This window comes from Patagioenas fasciata, chromosome 1, assembly GCF_037038585.1.
Source record: "Patagioenas fasciata isolate bPatFas1 chromosome 1, bPatFas1.hap1, whole genome shotgun sequence".
Taxonomy (NCBI): Eukaryota; Metazoa; Chordata; class Aves; order Columbiformes; family Columbidae; genus Patagioenas; species Patagioenas fasciata.
In genome coordinates, this window is record NC_092520.1 from 80,528,484 (window position 1) to 80,551,149 (window position 22,666).

At 37.7% G+C, this 22,666-nt stretch overlaps 1 protein-coding gene across 17 annotated transcripts in view; it reads left to right on the forward strand.

Annotated features, from left to right (window-relative positions):
• Positions 1-22,666, forward strand: part of ROBO2 (roundabout guidance receptor 2) — a 1,099,771-nt gene that overhangs the window by 1,017,660 nt on the left and 59,445 nt on the right. For all 17 annotated transcript variants that reach the window (XM_071809783.1, XM_071809771.1, XM_071809777.1 and 14 more), the window contains 4 exons: positions 1,704-1,935; positions 8,707-8,831; positions 11,604-11,775; positions 17,632-17,814. In XM_071809783.1, the coding sequence (XP_071665884.1) occupies positions 1,704-1,935; positions 8,707-8,831; positions 11,604-11,775; positions 17,632-17,814 (712 nt within the window). The remainder of the gene's footprint in view (positions 1-1,703; positions 1,936-8,706; positions 8,832-11,603; positions 11,776-17,631; positions 17,815-22,666) is intronic.

Sequence of the window (22,666 nt, forward strand, 5' to 3'; positions counted from 1 at the left end):
TAGCCTTATATGTAATTTAAGTTGAAAATCTTTATTACGAAGTGCATGAAAGCATTGTTATTCCTGAATTTTGTAGTAAACATGAGGTTCGTAAAGTCTTTATGTCCGTAAAACATTTAATTAATGAAAGTCAAACATGGATAAAAACAATTAACTCTGATTTACAGACTCTCTTCATCTGGAAACAGCTGCTTAATGTTCTTCTTAAAAACACAGCTTGATTCTTTCGGTATTAACAAGCTATTATTGTGAGTTATATCCCTCTTTCAGTGCGTAAATTCACTTAAAGTGAATGTAGAGAAGTTTATAAAATACAAGCTTAATGTTATTGTAACATATGTTGCAAGGTTTTTAGCAGTGACAGTTTTGATGAAAGACATTTCTGCTTTGCTCTCATAAATAAAGCTTTCTTCATTCTTGCCCTACTTTTTAATGTCGTAAGGATCTATGTCACCTCTGAATACCTCAATAAAGTGTAACAAGGTTATAGAATTGGAATAGGCCCTGGATTGTGTTTTCAGCATTGAATTTGTTTATTCTTAAGAGAAGCCAAATTTATCTCTAATTCTGAAGTATTTTTGAGGTAACAAATTGTCAAGAAAAAAAAAAAAGAAGAAATCCCGTTTGTTGAATCTTAGTTGTAACCAAGAAATTTACCAAACAGCTAGTCCTATAATTTATGCTGCACTTTCTTTTGCTCTTTATTTGATGGCTACAGAAGCAGCTGGGTATGGTTTTATTTTATCCATCAAATTGTTGTGACTGTTTTTTGGGTTTTGTTTGTTTATTTTGTTTTGTTTTGTTTGTTTGTTTGTTGTTGTTGTTGTTGTTGTTTGTTTTTCTGGGAAAATTCATGCAAACATCGTAAGAGCTTGAATCATTATTTGGTGCCTTTTTTTTACCAACAGAAAAGATGCATGCAACATCTCCAAGATAAAATGCATTTTAAGTTTTTCCTTCAAATAAAAAATCCTCTTCATAATTATGATAGTTTAGAATTTAAACTTTTGTCTATGGTCCAATCTTGAATTATGCTTCCCTAGTAACATACAAAATATAGGCCAAAAACAACATTACCTCCATCTGATGGTCTGAGAGCATCACAACCTCAGGATTCAAAGAGAGATTGTGAATGCAAGAAACAGCACATGTCCTTGGAAGCTGTTTTCTCTGCATCTGTCTTATGTTTATTTTACTCTCCAGAGCATCTCATGAAAAGATGAGCTGTGAGCCAAGTAATGGACTAACTGAAAACATATAGGGTATCTTCAAAGATTTGTCCTTTTCTGAAATGAATTTGGTTTTCTTCTCTTATTTCAGCACATTGGTAGCCAAGTTTAGTAAGTTTACACGCAGTAAGCACTATGCCAAAGGTCTCTTTTCATTATTTGTTGCAGGGACAGGACCTTGTTTTATGATTTAAGGTGGTATTTGTTATAATAAATAGAGCTGGTGAAAGTAAAATAGAAAGAAATGTTCTGTAGCAAGTAAAGTGAGAAAAATGTTCTGTATAGACAACTAATCAACAGTGACTTATGAAAAGGCAGCTTGATTTTTAAATTCCGCAGCTTAAACAGCCATTAATTTTCTCTTTTTTTTTTTTTATGAGGAAAAACATATTTTAGGCAAATGTTTTATTTTCTTTTAATACAGTTGTGTTACTTTAATATGTTTATTGACGTATTATTTAATGCCGTTCGTAGGTTGACCGCCAATCCCAGTTCATTCAGGGCTACCGAGTAATGTATCGCCAAACGTCTGGCCTACCTTCTCCAGCTGTATGGCAGAATCTGGAGGTCAAAGTCCCAACGGAGCGCAGTGCTGTCCTCGTCAGCTTGAAAAAGGGAGTTACTTATGAAATTAAAGTTCGCCCTTATTTCAATGAATTCCAAGGAATGGACAGTGAATCAAAGTCTGCTCGCACCACAGAGGAAGGTTAGTAAAATGGTCAGAAAAGCAACAGGCTCCATACCTAGAACTGGAGGTGAAATCAATAGTGACCATTTTGGTTATTGAGTGTATGCATATGTTCAGCTCTATTTCTTCTACATTATTTCTGTTTGTTAGATATAGGGTTGGCATTAGAATAAGACATAATATTCAGGTTTGTGCTATAAGTATTCCATGAGAAAGCACTGGCACAGTCCTATATTCTTCTGACTGATATGTGCTTCTGACATACAGGCGGCTCTGGGTCTTCCAAAAAGTGTGTACTGCAGCCGTTCTTTTATTCAGTGGTGCTGCAATAGAAGACTTTGGTCTGCACTCTGAAAATAAAACTAATAAATGTAACTTTTTACCAATGAGCATTTGATAATAATGCACATTTTGGGGCAGTCAACATGGTTTCACCAAGGGGAAGTCATGCTTCACCAACCTCATAGCCTTTTATGAGGACATAATGAGGTGGGTAGATGATGGCAGAGCAGTGGATGTGGTCTATCTTGATTTCAGTTAAGCACATGACACCATCATATTCATCAGTGACTTGGACGAGGGAATTGAGTGTACTATCAGCAAGTTTGCTGATAACACCAAGCTGGGAGGAGTGGCTGACACACCAGAAGGCTGTGCTGCCATCCAGCGAGACCTGGACAGGCTGGAGAGTTGGGCAGGGAAAAATTTAATTAAATACAATGAGATCAAGTGTAGAGTCTTGCATCTGGGCAGGAACAATCCCAGGTTCCAGTATAAGTTAGGGAACGACCTGTTAGAGAGCAGTGTAGGGAAAAGGGACCTGGAGGTCCTGGTGGACAGCAGCATGACCATGAGCCAGCACTGTGCCCCTGTGGCCAAGAAGGCCAATGGCATCCTGGGGTGTATTAGAAGGGGGGTTGTTAGTAGGTCAAGAGAGGTTCTCCTCTCCCTCTACTCTGCCCTGGTGAGAACACATCTGGAATATTGTGTCCAGTTCTGGGCCCCTCAGTTCAAGGACAGGGAACTGCTGGAGAGAGTCCAGCACGGAGCCACGAAGATGATTAAGGGCGTGGAGCATCTCCCTTATAAGGAAAGGCTGAGGGAGCTGGGTCTCTTTAGCCTGGAAAAGAGGAGACTGAGGGGTGACCTCATTAATGTTTATAAATATGTAAAGGGTGAGTGTCACGAGGATGGAGCCAGGCTCTTTTCAGTGACAGCCAATGGTAGGACAAGGGACAGTGGGTACAAACTGGAACACAAGAGGTTCCACTTAAATATGAGAAGAAACTTCTTCATAGTGTGACTGACAGAGCACTGGAACAGACTGCCCAGGGAGGTTGTGGAGTCTCCTACTCTGGAGACATTCAAAACCCACCTGGACACCTTCTTGTGTAGCCTCATCTAGGTGTTCCTGCTCCGGCAGGGGGATTGGACTAGATGATCTTTTGAGGTCCCTTCCAATCCCTGACATTCTGTGATTATGTGATCCTGTGATCTTTCTGAATGGGTATTAATGTAGATGAATAGTTTGATTGGGAAATGAAGACTAGTAAAGGACAGGTATTTAACTAGTCTGAAGGAAATCAAATCACAAGGGCATGCCACTTTCTTGTTTCTGTTAGCAACACTGTTCATTAAACAACCCTATTTAATCCTTCGGAGGATTTCCTTAAGTACCTTGCAAGCCTCTGTGAAACGTGCAGGATGCAGACATAGTAAAGAGTTTATACTTCTGAAATGCAGAAGCATTTGTATCTATAGCATGTAGCATGGTGTACAGTTTTACTAAAATGAATGCACTGCAGGACTGCCTTTTTATTGAAAAATAAAGAGAGTGGAGTGAAATATATGTAATTTTTTTTTCTTTTTGTCTTAGAAACCTATCTTTCTACCTGTCTAATGAAACCTTTGCCTGGAGAATCTCCCCTGTAAAAGTACAAGAGTGATCATAACAATGAGGGTTCATCTTGTCTCTGTTTCATTGATTTCTTCCAAAGCAAGGGAAAGAAATACTTCCTATTGAAGTTGCATCTTAATCATTTACAGTAGTCTCCTGAGGTTTACTTTAGTGCTGATTGCCAAGTACTTTTAAATCCTGGAACAGACTCTCTTATTACTGACTTTTCTCTATGATTTGTTATGATTATTGCCCAACAAGTAAGTAATCCTGAGGATAACTTCGTTGCCATTTGTACTTTATGGCTGAGGAAATTCATTGTCCTGCAACATGTAGTAGGGTGTGTAGGAAGGCATTGTTCAAGTCTGACTTAGAATTTGGGACTTGATGGTTCCCATTTCTTTGTTCAGACTATAAAGCCTAAATCAGTCAGTAAACAGTATCTTTGCCGGAGTCTGAACAAAACTTAAAAAAAAAAAAAAAAAAAAAATGAAATAAGCTTTCTACAGGCAAAATTGCTCTTCTAGCATTAAAACATAGGATTTTATCCCCTCACTAGCAGGTTTTCTTTTTCTTCAATTTCAGTTGATTTTTGTAGTTTATTTAGTTCATCTAGCTATCTCTTGCTAAAGGTAAGTTAAGAACTACTGAAAAAGAGAGAACATTTTGTACCTCCTGACTATTTCTGTAAAATACTCGAGTAATGACATTTTCTTTTATAAACCTCATCTCCCAGCAGACCCTGTCAGGTCATTTCCTACTTTAAAGGCCACTTTGTTCATGTGGAATAGCTTTCCACATAGTGAAGATTTTAAAAACTTCTCTTACCTAAAGATATGTATAATGCACAGTCTAGGATCTGCTTTGTAGATTAATGTAACCTTCAAGGAGTCTGTTTACAAGTGTCCCTCAAAACACATCATCCTATAATATGTAGTATTATCACCAGACAAATGTCAGCCCTTGTAAATAATTCTTCCTCTTGCTTGGGTGATCAAGTACTTCCAAGAGAAAATTAGGACATTCAGTAGATGCAGTTCCACAGATTTCCTTTAATTCCTCACGTTATCTTTGTAATTATATCAGTGTTCATATATTTCAAAAATAACGTTAACTAAATATTTAATGACAGTGGTTTGCTTCTCATCTGGTGAAGAAGGACGGCAGTCTATTGAAAGGTATCCTACTTGCTGTGTCTCCTGTGATTCCATTTAAAAAATGAGCTTTTTTAGACCTAACTTTTAAAAAATGCCAGGTATACTATTTTTAGAAAATAATTTGCAAGAGTGATTCGTGTGTTAGAAGTTTTTTGCGACACCCAAACAAATAGCCCTGGTAAAGACAAAGTATGACCAGAAGGTAGTGGCAGCTTTCTGCTGGATTAAATTTTACATGCAATGCTACTTCTGAGACCTACCTCCAAAAATCAATTTTGGTGCAGTTAGACTTTTCCTCTAGATCAGACATTTGTCACAGTTCAGTATCCATCCATCTCCTGCCTCTTTGGCCTTGTGAAGGTAACAAATGGAATCCTGTTTGGCTGCGTCTGGAAAAGATGAGCAGCGATTTGGGTGCTTTCATATCGGTAAGAAGAAGCTGAGCACTGGAATAATTGACCTGTCAAGAAGCAGGCAAGGTGTTCTCCACAAGCCAGCAGCAAGGGAAATGAGAAAACGGTTTTAAAAATGTTATTTTTCAGTGCAGTCTATTTAATAACTGCAGCAGTGTCAGCTGAGTGGCTTAATTTATATCATGGTGCCAGTTTACTGAGTTCTATTATCAGAGAGACAAAGCAGAACTGTTATATACATGTATGTGTACACACGTACAAGAAGGAGCTAAATAATATATTTTGTAAACTTCACTATTTCTTTCACACTTGCTCTGAAGATAGATGATTTTTTTTTTTTTTTTTTCCCAGCTACATCCAGTGTTTTAAATCTCTTTTGGAATAACTTTGTGGAGTAGTATTTGCTCTGCATATTGTTTGTCATGACAAAAATATGACAGTTGGTAATGGAAGTGTCCTTAGTTTTCATCAGCTGCTGTCTGTCAATTTTTTCCTGCCTTAATGCAGCTCTTAAAATGATACTTTCAGCTGCATTCATCAGCTGCAATTTTAATTTTGCTTCAAAATTATCATACATCCTCAAAAAAAAAAAAAAAAAGACAGTGGTAGAATATTAACTAGAATATTCATGCAGTTTAAATGCAAAGATGAATACAGTATGTTTTTCTTTAAATGTTAGAGTACAGTATTCATTTTACATTTCTTTAACATTTACTCTCCTTTCTTTCTCTCTCTCTCTGTGTTTCCAGGTATGTGTATATAAGAAATTATATTTCTGAATGTCCTTTGTGTTTGAGGATGAAAGTAAATACATTTTAGCAAGTCGTTTCATTGTACTAAAACCAAAAATTATTTATACTGTGTTAAGTTTTTCTATTTTTATTATTCTTTTCATGTAAAATGTTGTTCTAATCAGTATCACACACATATATTTATTCACCATTTTGTTGTTACTGAATAACCTGAGGACTTTAAAAATGGTATTTTTTTTTAATGTGTGGCAAATTATTTCACTTGCCATAAAATACACAATAGAACTATTAACTTCACCAGTTTTATGCATTGCGCAGGTGCAAGGAGTAGCCCAAGGCCACCCTGCTGTGCTTCACTTGAGCTGGCTAAGAGTCAAATTGTACACGACACAGCTCAATCTCTCCCCTCCAGTGCACTGTTTCTCTGCATCATTCAAGGTCACAAGGACTCTACCTGGCAATATTTGCTTTGCAGCTGAACCAGCATCTGAAAATGTAGCTGTCAAAATGTGCAGCTTCACAGGACAGTAGCACATGTCGTTTTTCCTCTAAAATACTTTTTTTCTGACGTAATCTTGTATGGTCCCTTGTCCGCACCTCTGATACCCCATTTTTAAGTTGTGTGATTCCTGCAACAGGCTGCTTCAACTCTTCAGGGTTATCAGGGTAAGGATTTGAGCTCGGCCCTTTAATCCTCTGCCAGGTCAAGTGCTGAGCAGCATTTGGAATGGGAACACAGCCAGTCTCTAAGAGGCCACCAGGAAAAATAAGTAAATCTGAATTGACTCAGGAAACTTGAATACCCCTGATATCTGTGGCTGTGTTTAGTTGTATCAAGCCTACCAAACCTTACTGCAAAGAGGCTAGTGTCTCTTTGCTTTTCCAAGAAGTGTGGTCCAATGATGTTTGTGCAATCAAGAATATCTGTTAAAAGCTAAGACTAGATTTCTATTGCCATAGAGCTTAGCAGTGATGGAGTCCTCTCTGGATAGGAATCCTGTAGAGCAGGGGAATGAAGCCAGGGAGCCATGAAACATGATGTGAGATGCCCAAAACCAGAGGGCTATCTGGATTTGAAATTGGGGCAGGGGGGTGTGATAAATATTCTAGGTTGTGGTACAAGGTCTATTATAAGTCTTTAAAATAAGCTTCCATATTACAGATTAAATGTTTTAATATCATATTAAAGGTGATGACAAATAGGTGGAAGAAAAATTCCATAAAGAGTTATTAAACACAAAGATATCACCCTGGAACAGCAAGTGTCTAAACAACAAGCTTCTGTGAATTGGAAAATTGTCCTGGAGAGGCATCACTAGATGCTTGCTTTATTAGTTCACACTTTCCTATGCTCTTTCTATCAGTTTTGTTGACCGCTGGATAAATGGACTGGGATAAATGGACTAGATAGATGCTAGGACCAGTTCAGTGCAGCTGATATCCATTTTGTTTCCTCAGGGACTTAATACCTTAATATACTACAATGAACTTTGGTAACTTAGCTTGCCACTGTGGTGGAGTTTCAACACTTGCCTAGAAGTTAGGGAAGGGAGATGGGGGACTGCAAGAAGTTTTACATGGCTGAAGGGGGGACATATGCCCCAGCCCTCTGCCGTGGCAGCTGCAGCTGTGACGGGAGAGCAGTGGCACAGAGATGCAGCAGTTGCTCACAGAGGGGGCTTTTCCATAGCAGTGCGCCTGCGCCGCTTCCCAAACAATGTCCTGAGCCATCAAATGCACCCTGCTGCTGGTGTAGCTGCATGAGGGGCTTTGCCAGCATAGCTCTGATCACTCACAGCTGTGATTTTATTTTTTTCTTTTTTTTCACCCACACTTCTAGCCGATGTATCAGGGCTGGCAAGCAATTGTCTCATAAATATGGCCTTGGTATGCAGTGACCAACCAAACAGCTCTGAATGATTGAACAGGACTCTGAAGAGAAAGAAATTTGCCTAGGGAAAAGAGGACATAAGTATATATCTGACCTAACTTAGCACCTCCCCTGTTCACTGACATATGGTGTAAAGCCCTGAACACTTTAACCCTTTTCCATCTAGGAGTTGCAAGGTGTTATGTTCAAACCTGTTGAGTTAATGTCTTCCTGGAGAACAAATAAGAAACAAAAAAAGATCCTTAAATGTCTGCTGCTTGCATTATCATTAGACCATGTGGGGAAAGAAAAATCAAGACACTTTTCAGGCCAGGTGAAGCAGCCTCACATTATGACTTAGTTGATACATCCGTAGCTATCCATGCGTATTATGGAAAACAAAAGCAAGCATGAGAAGAATTCCAATGCAAACTTAAAAAATGCTAAATATAAAGAAATGAGGAGTGATTTGTATTGATTCCCCATTGCCACAAATTCCATGTTGTCATTCAGCACTACGATTCTCTTCAGAAAGACATTTTTCAAAATTACTAGTGCCTAACAAAGTATTCATACCTAGGGCTGCAGAGAGAATGATCTTTGTGTACTCTCTGCTTGCTCTTACACTGTTTCAGCAAAATTCGTGCTCTAGCAAGTGAATTAATGTCTTGCTTCTGTTTGTTCTCTATCTTTGATGTAGCTCCAAGTGCCCCTCCTCAGTCTGTTACTGTCCTGACAGTTGGAAATCACAACAGCACAAGCATCAGCATCTCCTGGGATCCTCCCCCTCCAGATCACCAAAATGGAGTCATCCAGGAGTATAAGGTAGAAACGATGTGTAATGGGAGGGTTGTGTGCTTAAGGAAAAAGCCTGCTTGAATTACAGAACAATAGTGTTGTTTATGGATTTAGATTCTGACAGCATTTACAGCCACCCATATAATTATATGGAGAAGGACGACTGAGTGCAGTACTACTGTTATATTAAAAGCAAGAAAAGCATGAGCTAGATCTGGAAGAGAGCTGTAATTGCCAGCTAGTACATAGTGCTTCTCTTTCTTGCTTTTCCCTGCTGTGGAATGAGAAGAAGGGATTTTTTTTTGTAAATGGTTTATGTGCTCTCAAGGCAGATGAAGTCCCTGTCTCGTAGTGCCTTCAATTCTGGCAGAAAAGCTGGCAGGGAAGATACCTCTTCTTTCCCCTGCAAAAATACTAATCCTAACACTTCGAGGTCAAAGTCAAGGACTGTGGCCCTGGGAGAATAATAGGCTTCTTCCCAGTACTATCTCTGTCAAGATTCACAACTTAAAGTGTGAGGAGGCTGTTTGCTCTGAGGAACAGGTTGAACACTCCTACTATATCCAGAGTTTGTTAAATGGGAGCTGCCTGTATGGGTTGTATTTTCTCCTCTTTATTGCTAGGATGGCTCAAACTATCCACTCCTTATGTATAATTTTAAATTTTTTTTTGTAGTCTGTAATTCCCCACTAAGCTCACTTTTGCACAAGTATATTTTCACAACATGGAAAAAGTGCAGTGTATTATTGGCATAGGGGACTACGGAGAAAATGATTGTGCAAGGTTCAACATTGTTACAGGCTTGTGATTATGGAACACACTGTTTGTTAAATAACTTTGCTGTGGCTGGCTTGTATATCTAGTGTGAAATTTTTAATTGAGATAGAGCAGGGCGGCTTTTCGAACAGTTCCACAAGGGCTGGAAGTAGTGGATGCAGTCTATTCTGAACAAAAATATGTCTTTTTTCTTTTGTTTTCCCCTGCTGTATCTTGGGGGAACACAGCATCAAGAAGTGAGAAGGTGCTTAACTTTTAAATCAGCTAATGGTTCAACCTCTTCCATCTTATCACTTGGTCAGAGGGATGCAGTAAATGCTCACAGTATTTATGTTTAGCGTAGCGCTTCTTTTACTTTGCTTTTAGTCAATATTAGGATTTATTAATACCAGTATTTTATTGATCTAATTTTCATATCAAGTAATAATTATTTTTTAGCTTAATTAATCTTGACACTGACTCCAGTATAAGTCAATATTAACCATCAAAGTCTTATAGGCAAATAAGTAAAGCACACTCCTAAACCACAAAATATGTAGATATGAAAGAAAGTGGGCTGATGGTTAATAAAAGCCATTTTCCAGGTGAGTGCTCAGACTTCTAGGCTGTTTATAAGAACAGCTGGAATCACTACTTATTACATCCCTTCTGTGTTAGACTAGGTGACTGCCCAATTAGTGAGCTGGCTGGAGTGAGTACACTGTGAAGAGTCTAATACTTCCTTGAGTATAAAACGACCGCAGAGGTTTCACAGTACATTTTCTAACAAATTGAATGTAGTTCTGTTGATTCCATTTCAAGCGTCAGAGTGCCTGTAAATTCATCTATGAATTAAATGCCTTTAATTAGGGGCATCTCACAGCTGCTGTAACCTAAGACCAGGACAGACAAGGAGTGAAATGCACTAGTTTCTCACCTTAATGCATTCTGACCTGCAAATAAGATCTACTTGAGCTTAGGAGAACAAGGGTTTCTTTTGCCCTCCAAATCTTCCCTAGCATTTCCCAGGAAATAAAAAAATAAAAAAATAAAAAAAGTTAAAAAATTGGTGTGATAAAACACTGAGGGTTAAAAATAAGGGTAAAGAGAGCATTGCTGTTGCCTAGACACATCAGTTGTTTGCTGATAGTGGTTCCACCAATAGCGCTCTCTTCTGCTGTTATAATTATGTAGTGCACATGTGATACCTTTATGCATTGATTTTCTTGAGTGGTAGTACATGCTTTCCTTAATAATACAGAAGCAATATATGCAGATAGCATTAACTGAAGAATCCTGAAAAGGTCTTAGTTTTGAAACTTCTTGGTAAAAATCGATGAAAAATGCAAGAGACGGATATAACACTCTGAAATCGTAGACCTTTCTCATCACAAAATGCCAGTTAAGATTATAGAGTGTTTTTTCTGTTTAATGAGAGTAATTGAGTCAGTAACTGATACTGGATTCCTGAACAATGTAAGTAATCACAAAAGCAGCAGTAAAAAATGAGTTTGTACTTATTTAATTTCAGAAATTTCACGTATTCCTGTTGTGCAGTGAAAGAAAGTTGGAAAGAATTTTGAAAATTGTTTCTTCTTCAGTACTTTAAAAAGTATTTCAACCTGTGCTTGTGTTATTTGAGTAGTCAGTGGGAATTAAGAATGAAAAAATTATAAGTTTTTTTTAGGAAAGGTGTGGTGGTAATCATATTACTAAGCAAGATTTCAATTAATGTATAACACCTCTTTTTCATTTGAATGATTCTGGTCTGTGCTTCTTCTAAGAAGTGTAACCACAGAATTTGCACTCCATGGAGAGCCAGAGAGGTATCTGCAAGCAGTCTTTGCAGCTGGCTTGGTCCTATACTAATCTGGGATAGCTCGCTGAGCTAAATTATCACAATTACAGCTGTTCCTGGACAGTAACATTAAGAAGTCCAAAATAAGTGCTTGTCATACAATACCTTGATATGTCATATCTTTGCACGATTGTTTATAAGCATGAAGAATTTCCTATTTTTTAACACATCAACTTTTGTCCCAGATCTGGTGCCTAGGTAATGAGACTCGATTTCATGTCAACAAAACAGTAGATGCAGCCATTCGGTCAGTAGTAATAGGTGGCCTGTATCCAGGTATTCAGTACCGTGTGGAAGTTGCCGCAAGCACGAGCGCAGGTGTGGGAGTAAAAAGTGAACCACAACCCATAATAATTGGTAAGTGATTGTCTGTTCTGTTGTTTTGTTTTGCCTGTTTCGACTTTCGGAAACATTTTCATAAATCACTTCTGGAAGCATAAAAATCCATGGAGCAAAAGATGAGATTTGAATAGAGCTACTTAGTTAGTTTTTAACATCCCACTGACTGCTGATGTTGTGCCTTCTTTTTATGCAGAGTTGTCACAACCAACAGAGGGAAATACGTTCCCAAAACATAAGAGACAATACAGATTATCTAGCGAAACTGATTTAACAGTTATTAACTTACTTCTTCTGCAGGTTGATCTATTTATGAAACTAACAGCTTGAACTCCTTTTTCCTCCTGTTCAAATGACTGTAATATTGCCTTTCTTGTACTGTTAGTGCCCAAAGCACTATTTATAGTTGGTTTTCTGAACATTTGAAGTCTGTTTCTCAGATATCCCAAGCAGACAAGCCTCCTCTGTCAGAGTAAGTGGCCTTTAGTCCAAATGGAGAGCAAAGGTAGTATTATCATCCCTGCCTTTGAAATGATTGTTTCTTAGTAGTGGTTTCCATGCTAAATTAATTTCCTGACCTGAGGGAAACATAGATTGTATTTTTTCCAAAATTCTTCTCAAATATAAAATATAAGACAGGAATAATATGTGAAGAGTAAGAATAGGAGAAATAACCATTTTCAGCAAAACCGAATTGAGTTGTGCAGAGCAGCACCTCTTTTGAATGCATGAAACAGGAATTTTGTTGCTTTTATCTGTATTTACTTACTACCTAAATGGGCTTTTGTTTGTTTGTGGGTCTTTTGTTGCTATTAGATATTCTCTTTCTAGAAAATGTTATCAACAAAATGTCCCAAATATGAGCTATTATGTTTTGTGTAGAACTTCAGAAAAGACCGTCTCCTAAACATTGCTTAAATGTTTAATGGTATTCAGGCTCCCTATGCATCAAACCAGGAGCTGAGGTACGTCAGCTTTGAATATATTGTCAGTAGAGAAGGAAATAGAAGAGCAGAGGTAAAAGTAGCACTGGTTTTAGAAAAAGGCAGCCACAGAAACAAAGAAGGGAAAAAAGTTTTCTAGAACTGAAAGCAAGGAATTGGTTTTTGAAAATGCAAGAAACCTCTCATCTAATTAGCCTAAATTTTGCATCTCTCTGTAAATAACTGATGTTGTGAGAAAAACTTGTCATTGCATTTGCTTTGAGCAGGACTTTTTTTTTCTTATTTCACTAGGAAGTCCATATAGCTAGGCACTAAACACACTGGGCTTGTTCCAGCAAAACACTTAAGTGTGTTGCATTTAAAGCACTTGAGTAGCCTTGTGTCACTTAGTGTGTTGTGAGTTAAACTTGCACTAAAGTGCTTTGCTGGATGATTCCCAGAATGCTTAGCCCTGCATCTGGGGACAGCCCTTCATCCTGATGTTTTCGTTACAAAAAATGATTGGTATATCAAGAGTTAAATGTGGAGAGATCTGTATTGTTCAAGGAAAGAGAAAGGGGACGTTAGGATGCCAATAAAGTACGAAAGAAAGAAAAAAGTTATTTGGTATTTAGAGACTTAATTTTGCATTGTTAAACTTACAGTGATATTTATTTGTTCCTCAAATGATCCCAGAATGTCTTCTTTAACAAGCCTGTCTGGTGGCATCTTTGCACGTTTAAGTGTCCATTGCATAAAAAGTAAAGGAGAGTCTTTTCTGTTTGGGTTGTGTTTCTGTTCTCATCTCTTTTTTCTCTTTTGGGACCCCAAAGCTGGAGTCATTACTTGTATCGTCTGTATCTCCATTTTCTTTAGTTCTTGTTTTTCTATTATTTATGAATTACTGGCAGTTATTTATCAGAGTATAAATTTGCTTGATGAAGGTAAAAGTGTTTAAGTGATACTATTTCTGGAAAATTTGAGTTTGTACCGCTCAATGTTTGACTTGAGAATCAAGAACATAAAATAAGAAAAAAATGGAGGTAAATTAAAAAAAAAAATTACATGGATTAAAAATGAGCTAGTGAATAAACCTCAAAACATCATCATGAATTAGAAAACATTATTGACTGTATTATAATGGAGTCAAAAATAGTCTGGCGCTTAGCTATGCTGTGTAACTACTTGCACACAGAGTCAACAACTGCAGAATTGCTGAGTTAGGGAGAAAGCAGGTCAGTGAAGAAGTAGAGTTAACCCATGTTGCTTTACATTACAACTTTCATTGTCACCAAATGTGGAGTCCGGTGTATAAAAATAAATAAGATATTATTCTTAGGATATGTTTTTCTAAGAAGTTGTTTGGTTTTGGTTTTGTTTTGTTTTGTTTTCTGAAAATAACTGATTTTCATGGTGGATAATCAACTACTAACTTTCCAGACCAATTCTGGATAACAGATTAATGACAATCCAGAAAGTAAAGCCAGAAGAATATGAAGCAGTAGGAAGTATATTAATTATTTAGTTAGAAATTGTGTCACTTTTACAGAAATTCTTTGCCCATACTTCAAACAGGCTGTTGAACAATTTTATGGAACACTCAAAGAGAATCAAGAATAAAATTTTCATGATCACTATCGATACACTAAAAAAATTCACTTGGAAAACTAGAAATAAAATTGGAGATAACAGCAATGTTGGTTAATGGTATAGCTTTTGTTTCTTTTGATCAGATGGCCTGTTCACTCTTACATTCCATCATTGGCATAATAATATGAGGAACAGCTGCAAACTTTCACAGTAATAGGTACAATCGAATCTGATGTGTCTAATTAATTTTTGGTCAGACAAATTAGTTTTGTTCTTCATTACTCTCCAATGGGAGGAAGACATTATATTTCATTATGTTTTTGTCTTCGGGAACAATGGAGCGTTACAGGTCACACACTTCCCTTGTCTATGTTCTAATTAGCTGAACTGACAGCATTGTTACAGAAACACCTGCAGTATATGCAATAGTACACTGGTACCTTGGATGACATATGTATTACTTTTGCTTAAATATTATATAAAGAAATATAAAATTAATATCATTTGTTTTCCCAAACCCCAAAGATTGTATTAATTTTATCAAACGTCAGTGAGTAACATTCCTCTGTATCCATTTATTTTTCAATCACCAAATTCACAAAGCATATGTTATTTTGACATTTAAATGAATTATTACTTTTGCAGTTGTAATTGCTAGGCACTGAAGGGTGAGAGCAAACAGCCAGACTGCCAACTTTAGAAGGTAATTTGGAGACAGATCTCATCTTTTGCTGGAAGAGAGGGAGATCATAAAGTCCACTGCCAGCTCCTGCTAGACTCTCTGTAGTTTGCTCTCTCATCCTCTGTTCTCAAAACACTGGTTTCTGACCTTAGAGAAGAAAATGGGATCTTCAGCCTTTTTGGAGGCTTTAGCCAAAAGCACTTGCTCTTTTCTTGAGTTCAGGAGCATTCACTCCTGAAGCTGATGTCTCTGAAGCACTTCACTGCGTACTCTTCTCCATGGCAGTGTGGCTGCCTCTGCCAGCATTGCCTGTTTCCTCACCATCCCACTGCTAGTACCTCGCCTCCAAAGGGCATAGAAATTAACTGAAAGTTAATGGCAATTAGAGGAATGTCAACTCCCATGCTGATTTCTACTAGAAAAACAATTGTGTGCTTGGAAGAGCATGCCATAGAGTGCCTATTTCTATTAGTTTTACTCTCAGAACGTTGTCTTTCAGCACTGGGGTGCACCTATGGATTGATTCAATGGGCAGGAAAAAAAGGGAAAATCCAATAAAGAAGCCACAGCTGCCCCCTTCTTTTCCGTGTCACAGGTGCTCACTGAGTTTTGTTCTTGCTTACTGCATCAGAACTGGAAACCATCAGGCCTTTGGCAGCAGCAAGACACAATAGGAAAGCCTGGGAAAGGACAGCTGCAGCTACCAGGCTCTGATGCTAGTAAAGCGTACCAGCATGGCCAGTGTAGACTGGTACGTGATGCCAGTACTGGTGTACTGCCTTTTTATACTAGCATCCGTAGTCTGCCAGCATCCTTCTGTGGGACCTATTTGGTTTGTGAGAAGCCTGTTTTGTTTCTTGCACAGAACCACTGAAGACAAGCCAAGCTCTAGCACAGTTTCAACAGTCTGCTTATAAAAGCAGACGGTCATCATTACTAAATATTGACATGGTGCTGAAAGAGAGGAAGCTTAATGCAATCACAGAGATCGCTAACAGCATGATAGCAGTGTGATTGAATCACTTTTCTTCCTGAGCACCTCAGTCCAGGGCTGCAGGCCTGGGCAGGGAAGGGACACTTGTTCTCATTCACAGCTTGACTGGTGTAAACTATGGGTCTTCTGAAAAGAAGTGGCCATGGAAATAAAACTGGAAGTGTCAGGCTTCTCACATCTGCTTTAGCCAGCAAACTTGTTTGTTCGTTTTAGGATGAAGCCAGTGTGCTGACACAGGGGCTGTTCTGTTGAAAGACGTGAGCGGTAAATTTATCCGTTGCTGAATTATAGACGAAAAATGTGGACATTTTCACAACAAGGCATAATGCTGCAATACTTTTAATAATTTAGTCTGAATGACCATTTCAGCATTTTATTGCCATCTTCTACCTTTACATGTGTGCAATAGAGTCTCATAATTGACAACCATAGCAGTTGCATCTTTTTTGTCTCACTAGAGTAGCTACTCTTACAGCTCAAAATCCTTCTTCAGCATGCATACAGGCATCTGATAATACTGCATAAACATTTCAAGGATTGAGCTATAGAAATGCTTTTACCAGAAATTATGGATAATTCTCTCACCGATTTCAAAACTGCAGATGTGGGCAGTTTATATTAAATGTGCATATGATCAATATTCATATTTTTTTGCAGAAAAATCTGTTCTGCATTTCCTAATTTTAAAACTAACAATTTTTGACAAGGGAAAGTTTGAAGTAGAAAACTCCTGGCCCTAGAGCTATATGCTGTAACGTTTCCTGAATTTCCGTTCATGCTTTTTGTGAACTTTTGTTTTCAAGCCAGAAGCCAAGCTTTTCCTTTTAGAAAAGTTCTCTTTTACAGAAAGAGGAGGAAAAAAACAACAGGAGCATCTACTGAAATTAACAGTTTTCTAATGTCAAATACACAATTTAAAATCCCATATAATAGATTTTGAAGCATGTCACTGTAATTGGTATTCCATGTCATAATTATGATGTTAAGAACTTTGCATGCTTGTTCTAGGTGAAAGAAAAACATCTGTCGCTGTGATTGTTTAGAACTTACTGTTAACTACATGATTTTCTGCTTTGTGTCAAAGTTGGTGCACTTAGGATTTTTATGGATTGTTTTCCCCATGAAATAATTGCTGGAAAATGCATCTTTGCCACAGTTGAAAATACATATATCTTATTTCTTTATTTTAAATTTGGAAACTCTAGCATGCAAAAAAAAAAGAAAAAAGAGTAAGCATTTTTGGCATACTGGCAGCAATGAAAGAAGGAACTGTCTTTTGATGTAGCATGTTTTGAATTTGGATTTCTCATTTGGAAAAAGCTATTTATTGATTTCTTGATTCATTTTTGATAGGTTTCCTATGATCTATTTTCTCATTGTTTTCTGTCTATAATTATGTAAAAAAGAAACCAAGAAACATGTCTATTTAGAAAAAAAAAAAGGCTCAGGACTGTCATCTGTTAGATTACTTGGTAGTATGCTACAGAGCAATCTTTTCAACTATATGTTTGCAAAATAACAATGAATTATGAATTTACTTTCTAGAAACATTGGTTTTCAGGTGTGCATTGGTACTCATTAAAGCTTTGCTAGTGTAGATAATTTTTTTTAATTTGCAGTACTTGGTTCCTATTTGTATTACAGAATCCATAATAACAACGTTCTGTTGATTTTCTTTTATGCAGGAGGTCGTAATGAAGTTGTCATCACTGAAAATAACAACAGCATAACTGAGCAAATCACTGATGTTGTCAAACAGCCTGCCTTTATAGCTGGCATTGGTGGTGCATGTTGGGTAATTCTGATGGGTTTCAGCATCTGGCTGTACTGGCGCAGAAAGAAGAGGAAGGGGCTCAGCAATTATGCTGGTAAGAACAATAACTATTTATTACCATCTCATCAAGTCCTATCAGGAAAAGAGCAGGTGCTGTTAAACCTACTTAAAAAAAAAAAAGGCAAAACCAACCAATGTTTTGTACTCACAGCAAAGGTGGCCTGGTTGAATTTTGTATGCTTGTTTTAAACATATGCTGTGAAAATGCTGATATATGAAAAGCTTTAATGCATTGCTCTGTACCACATTTCATCATTGTCATAAGACAGTCTTTATTTTTACATCTCCAGCACGTCTAGCATAAAAAAGTACAAAGAGGATTAATGGTACCTCTTGCTCCTTGCTCAGAAGGCACCCTGTTAACATTCTGACTCCATTTATGTGCTCAAATATGAATTAGACTAGACCCTTACAATGAACATTAGAAAGAGTTTTTGGTCGTCTTCTTCATTACCATGTATTTCCACGTGCTTGAAGCCATATGCACGGGAAATGAATGTAGGTACTTAATCAGTGACTCAATACCTATAACTGGAGGAGAAGAGAGTAGTGTATTAGACAGAAAAGTGTGGTTAAAATTTACCTGTGGCAGAAGCCATAAAAACTTTTGTCTTGGAGGTAGAACACTTTGGAATGCCTTTACAGTGGGATCCCTTTCGTACCAAGTGTGCTGCTCCAGTTAGAAATTAATTTTTGAAAACTACATTTGGAAAAATAAATACATTCACCAAATTAAAAGAATTTTTCTTCCCCTCAGCTGTTTATTTTGTGTGTTATTCTATGCTTCAGGATTCTTTTGGATTTTTAGGAAGTCAGGTGAATATAAAATAACCATAAAAGGGGTCACTCGGAACCCTAATTTAACATGAAAAATCAAATATTGGGGTAGGTTCTCTTGTAGTGCTTATTACACATTTTAAAAGAGAAAACATTTCCTTTTTGAGCAAGATTTTCACTTTTGAGGACACAGCAAATTTAACGTTAACATTATATCAGATTAAAGTTACACTAGTACTTTTCTGTTTCCAAGTTATCACATGAGAACCTAAAGACTTCAGTTCCCTAAGTGGCTGGGCATCTCTAAGACCTTGCCAAAACCCAACATTCATTCCCTGCTCGCAACCAAACAGTCCTGTGCGTCCTCACCTTGTTGTTAGCCATCATCTGACTCCTCAATGTCCTGACTAGGGTCACTAAACCAGAAAGAAACTGTTCTATGTTGCTTTTCAGTCATTCAAAGGTTATGTTTTTTGCTGAGGTGTTTGGGTTTTTTTTGCTTTTAACAACTATGACTTGTACTCCAAGAGGTGTGGTGGTGTTAATTGAGAAACTGATATATTTCACACATACTTACACATGCGCTTATACAAAATATTAGTCTAGATCCCAAGATTTTCATATTGAAAGAGCTGTACTGTTATTCCTCTTGGGAAACAGTCCTATTACATACACTTTGGAGCCAAGCTAAGACTACTCTTTTTTTTTAAAAGCAGATTAGCCCTGTGTGTGAGGTGACATGTTGGAGAAGTGGGGTGGAGGCTGAGAGCAAAGTCTTTTTATACTTTAAAATACATAGCTGTAAATAATTATAATAATCATTATAAACAGTGTGTCTCCTGCAACTCATTCCTTGTTTGCCGCTTCTAAGTGTGATGTGAACATTGCATCATGACACAGAATTCTCATTATCAGAATCATGCATTAGTGTATGCTTTCAGCAAGGAAAGTTCGTAACAGATCATGCTTCAAAATTCATCCTAATGTTCACAGTTTGGAGAACAGCATGTCCACACAAAACGTCTTCAAATGTGATGTCAAAATTCACTGCTCACCTTTCCAATCATCATTTCTCATTGGCTGCTGGCTGGTTAGTGTTTTAAGGTCAACTGTTATGTCCTGCTTACGATATGCAACATCAACAGAGGAATCTCCAGAGGAAACTCGTGCCCTGCAATTAGCGCTTGTTGTCAGGGTGTGTAACTCACAATGTGTTTGCTTTCTTGTTTTGCAGTTCAGTCCTTCACCTTCACCCCTGCAGGTACTGTCCATTAGTCTGTCTCTTACCTCGCCAACACATCATTGCAAACATTAGCTATCTGTTTATGAACGTGTGAGGTATGCAGAATTAAAACCAAGTGCAAGGAGGAACACTTCTGCCACCTATCTGTGATAGAATGTAGCATTCATTCTCCTAGCAATTCCAGAGGAACATGAAATCTACCACCATTAATGTCTCTGTCATAATAATTTTGCATACTTCTTACTCATCTAACTCCTTGAAATAAAGCAATTTTGAAAGTAATTTGTAGGACAATATACTTGAACTAACATAGCATAAACAAGAATTAGTCATATATAACCAAATTTTGTTTTTAAAGCTCAAAAAATGTGCCTCAAACATTTTTTAAGATCTAACTGAGGAAATAGAAGTTTCTTCCACTTCAGCCATTAATTACCTATACATCATGTAGGTGTTCCTGCTCCGGCAGGGAGATTAGACTAGATGATCTTTTGAGGTCCCTTCCAATCCCTAACATTCTGTGATTCTGTGATCAGCCTTACTATGAAGTGTTCAGATTTCCAAGCAATCTAGTGATTAATCTATGCATGCATTGCCTTTACAGTATTTTTGAAACTGAAGCATTTGTTTTTTTCTGCCTACCCAATTCAAAGTTGATATACTAGTTTTCATATCTTTAATAAACATAGCATATAGCAGACCATTATTGTAAGCATGATTAAACATGTGAAGAATAAACAAAGTGTGGCTGAAACAGCAGGTTACAAACAGCTTAGTCAACATATGGATACCCAGGAAAAATAAGGTACAGAATAATAGTCATAATTAATACAAATTATTAGCTTCTGCTCTCATACCTAAGCTCTCGATTGAAAAACTCAAACCCAATTGTACCTCAGTGTTACCATGTAAAAGGTTGATAAATCTCAGCATTTTCATGTAGTTTGGCCCCTCAGTTGCCGTTGCAAAGCTCTCTTATTCTGTCCCCTCTGCTGTCCATGTGATAGAGGCCAGTCTTCCTACTGCCAGACTGGTCCTCATGCTCAGCCAGCTGCTTTCTAACTCTTGCTTATCTTCAGGCACAGCTTCAGTGTTTAGCTTAGCAGGAAAGAGCAGATGACTGTCAAGGCAGATGAGCAAAGGTGGTGGTGTCTACCCAACGGGCCTGTGACATTACAAGGGAGAAGTGTCCTCATGGAGAAGCTCTGAGGGCTCAGAAATTGCTCCTCTGGCTTCCAGTCATGTTTGTTCAAGTCCGAATAAGTTGTGGCATGGCACATTCTAGGGCACGTGACTAGGGAAGTGATCATCCCGCTGTATTCGGCGCTGGTGAGGCCACACCTTGAATCCTGTGTTCAGTTTTGGGCCCCTCGCCACAGGAAAGCCATTGAGGTGCTGGAGAGAGTTCAGACTGGTGAGGGGTCTGGAGTGCAAGTCTGATGAGGAGCTGCTGAGGGAACAGGGGCTGTTTAGCCTGGAGAAAAGGAGGCTGAGGGGAGACCTTATTGCTGTCTACAACTACCTGAAAGGAGGCTGTAGCATGGAGGGTGTTGGTCTCTTCTTCCAAGTGACAAGTGGTAGGATGAGGGGAAATGGCCTCAAGTTGCAGAAGAGAAGGTTCAAATTGGATATTAGGAAAAAATTTCTTCACAGAAAGGGTCGTGAAGCCCTGGAACAGGCTGTCCAGGGAAGTGGTTGAGTCATCATCCCTGGAGGGGTTTAAAAGACATATGGATGAGGCTCTTAGGGACATGGTTTAGTGCTAGAGTTAGGTTATGATTGGACTTGATGATCTCTTCCAACCTAAATGATTCTATCCTACCCTAAACAGCTTACTTGCTTTTATTTGAGACACAACATAGGGTTTTTCTAAAATGACATAATGCATTTATGCTCTTGGTTTCTGTGATTATGCCACTGTGAGCTTTCTGTAACTGTGGTGAGTTGTCTCTATTGTCTTTGTAGCTTACACTGGTGTTGCACAGGGTTGTGCTGGAGCCAGAGTGACTGAATGATTCAGTGCAGTTCATCCATATATTCTGGGCAGCTAGGATTTGGCTCTGCCAAAAATTTGCTTTTGTAAAAGTAGTTTTGATATTTAATGGACTTCATAGAACTCTAACAACACAGTTCTATTCCCTGACCTGTAAACATTTCTGGAGGCACTGAGAATCTAAACCATCCAGTAGTCAAGTCCAAAAAAATCATTAATTAAAAAATAAAAAATTCCTTCTTATGAAAGAATATAGCCCATGTTTTTTATCTTTATACCCAGAGTTCCATAAGAAACATTTCTGCTTCTCTAATACTTGAATTTGCCACTGGTAATATTATTTAGACAAACGTATCTGTGATAGTGGACGTTTGATTACACTCACAACTGTATGTTGTTCCCTTCAAAGCTGTGATTTATAAAAGTTGGTTTCAGATCTAAATATTTAGACAGTGGTATGTAGCTTTCAAAATCTCATCAGAGACAGCTGTCAATAAAGTTTTACTAAAGATGAATTTATCTTAGTATACTCAGAGTTTAGGAGGTTTTGTTCAGACATCTGCTTTAAATTCTTCCTTTATAAAATTGCAGAATGTGCAGATATGACTGTATGCAAAAGAGAACCGAAAGTATTAGTGGCACATTCATATACTTTATCTCAAACACAACCCAAAAACTATTCTTTCAGTTATTTCTGATGTGAATGGTTTTTGTTTTGTTTTCCTTCAGTTTTATTTGCATATATGTAGAACTTAAAACACTAAAAATAGTGGGTTGTGCAGTTATGTAATCATTTGCTAAAAATGTTATTTTGGGTCATTTTCAGATTATGGGTTATTCACTGGGACTATTTGTTATTTGTATTCTGTTATT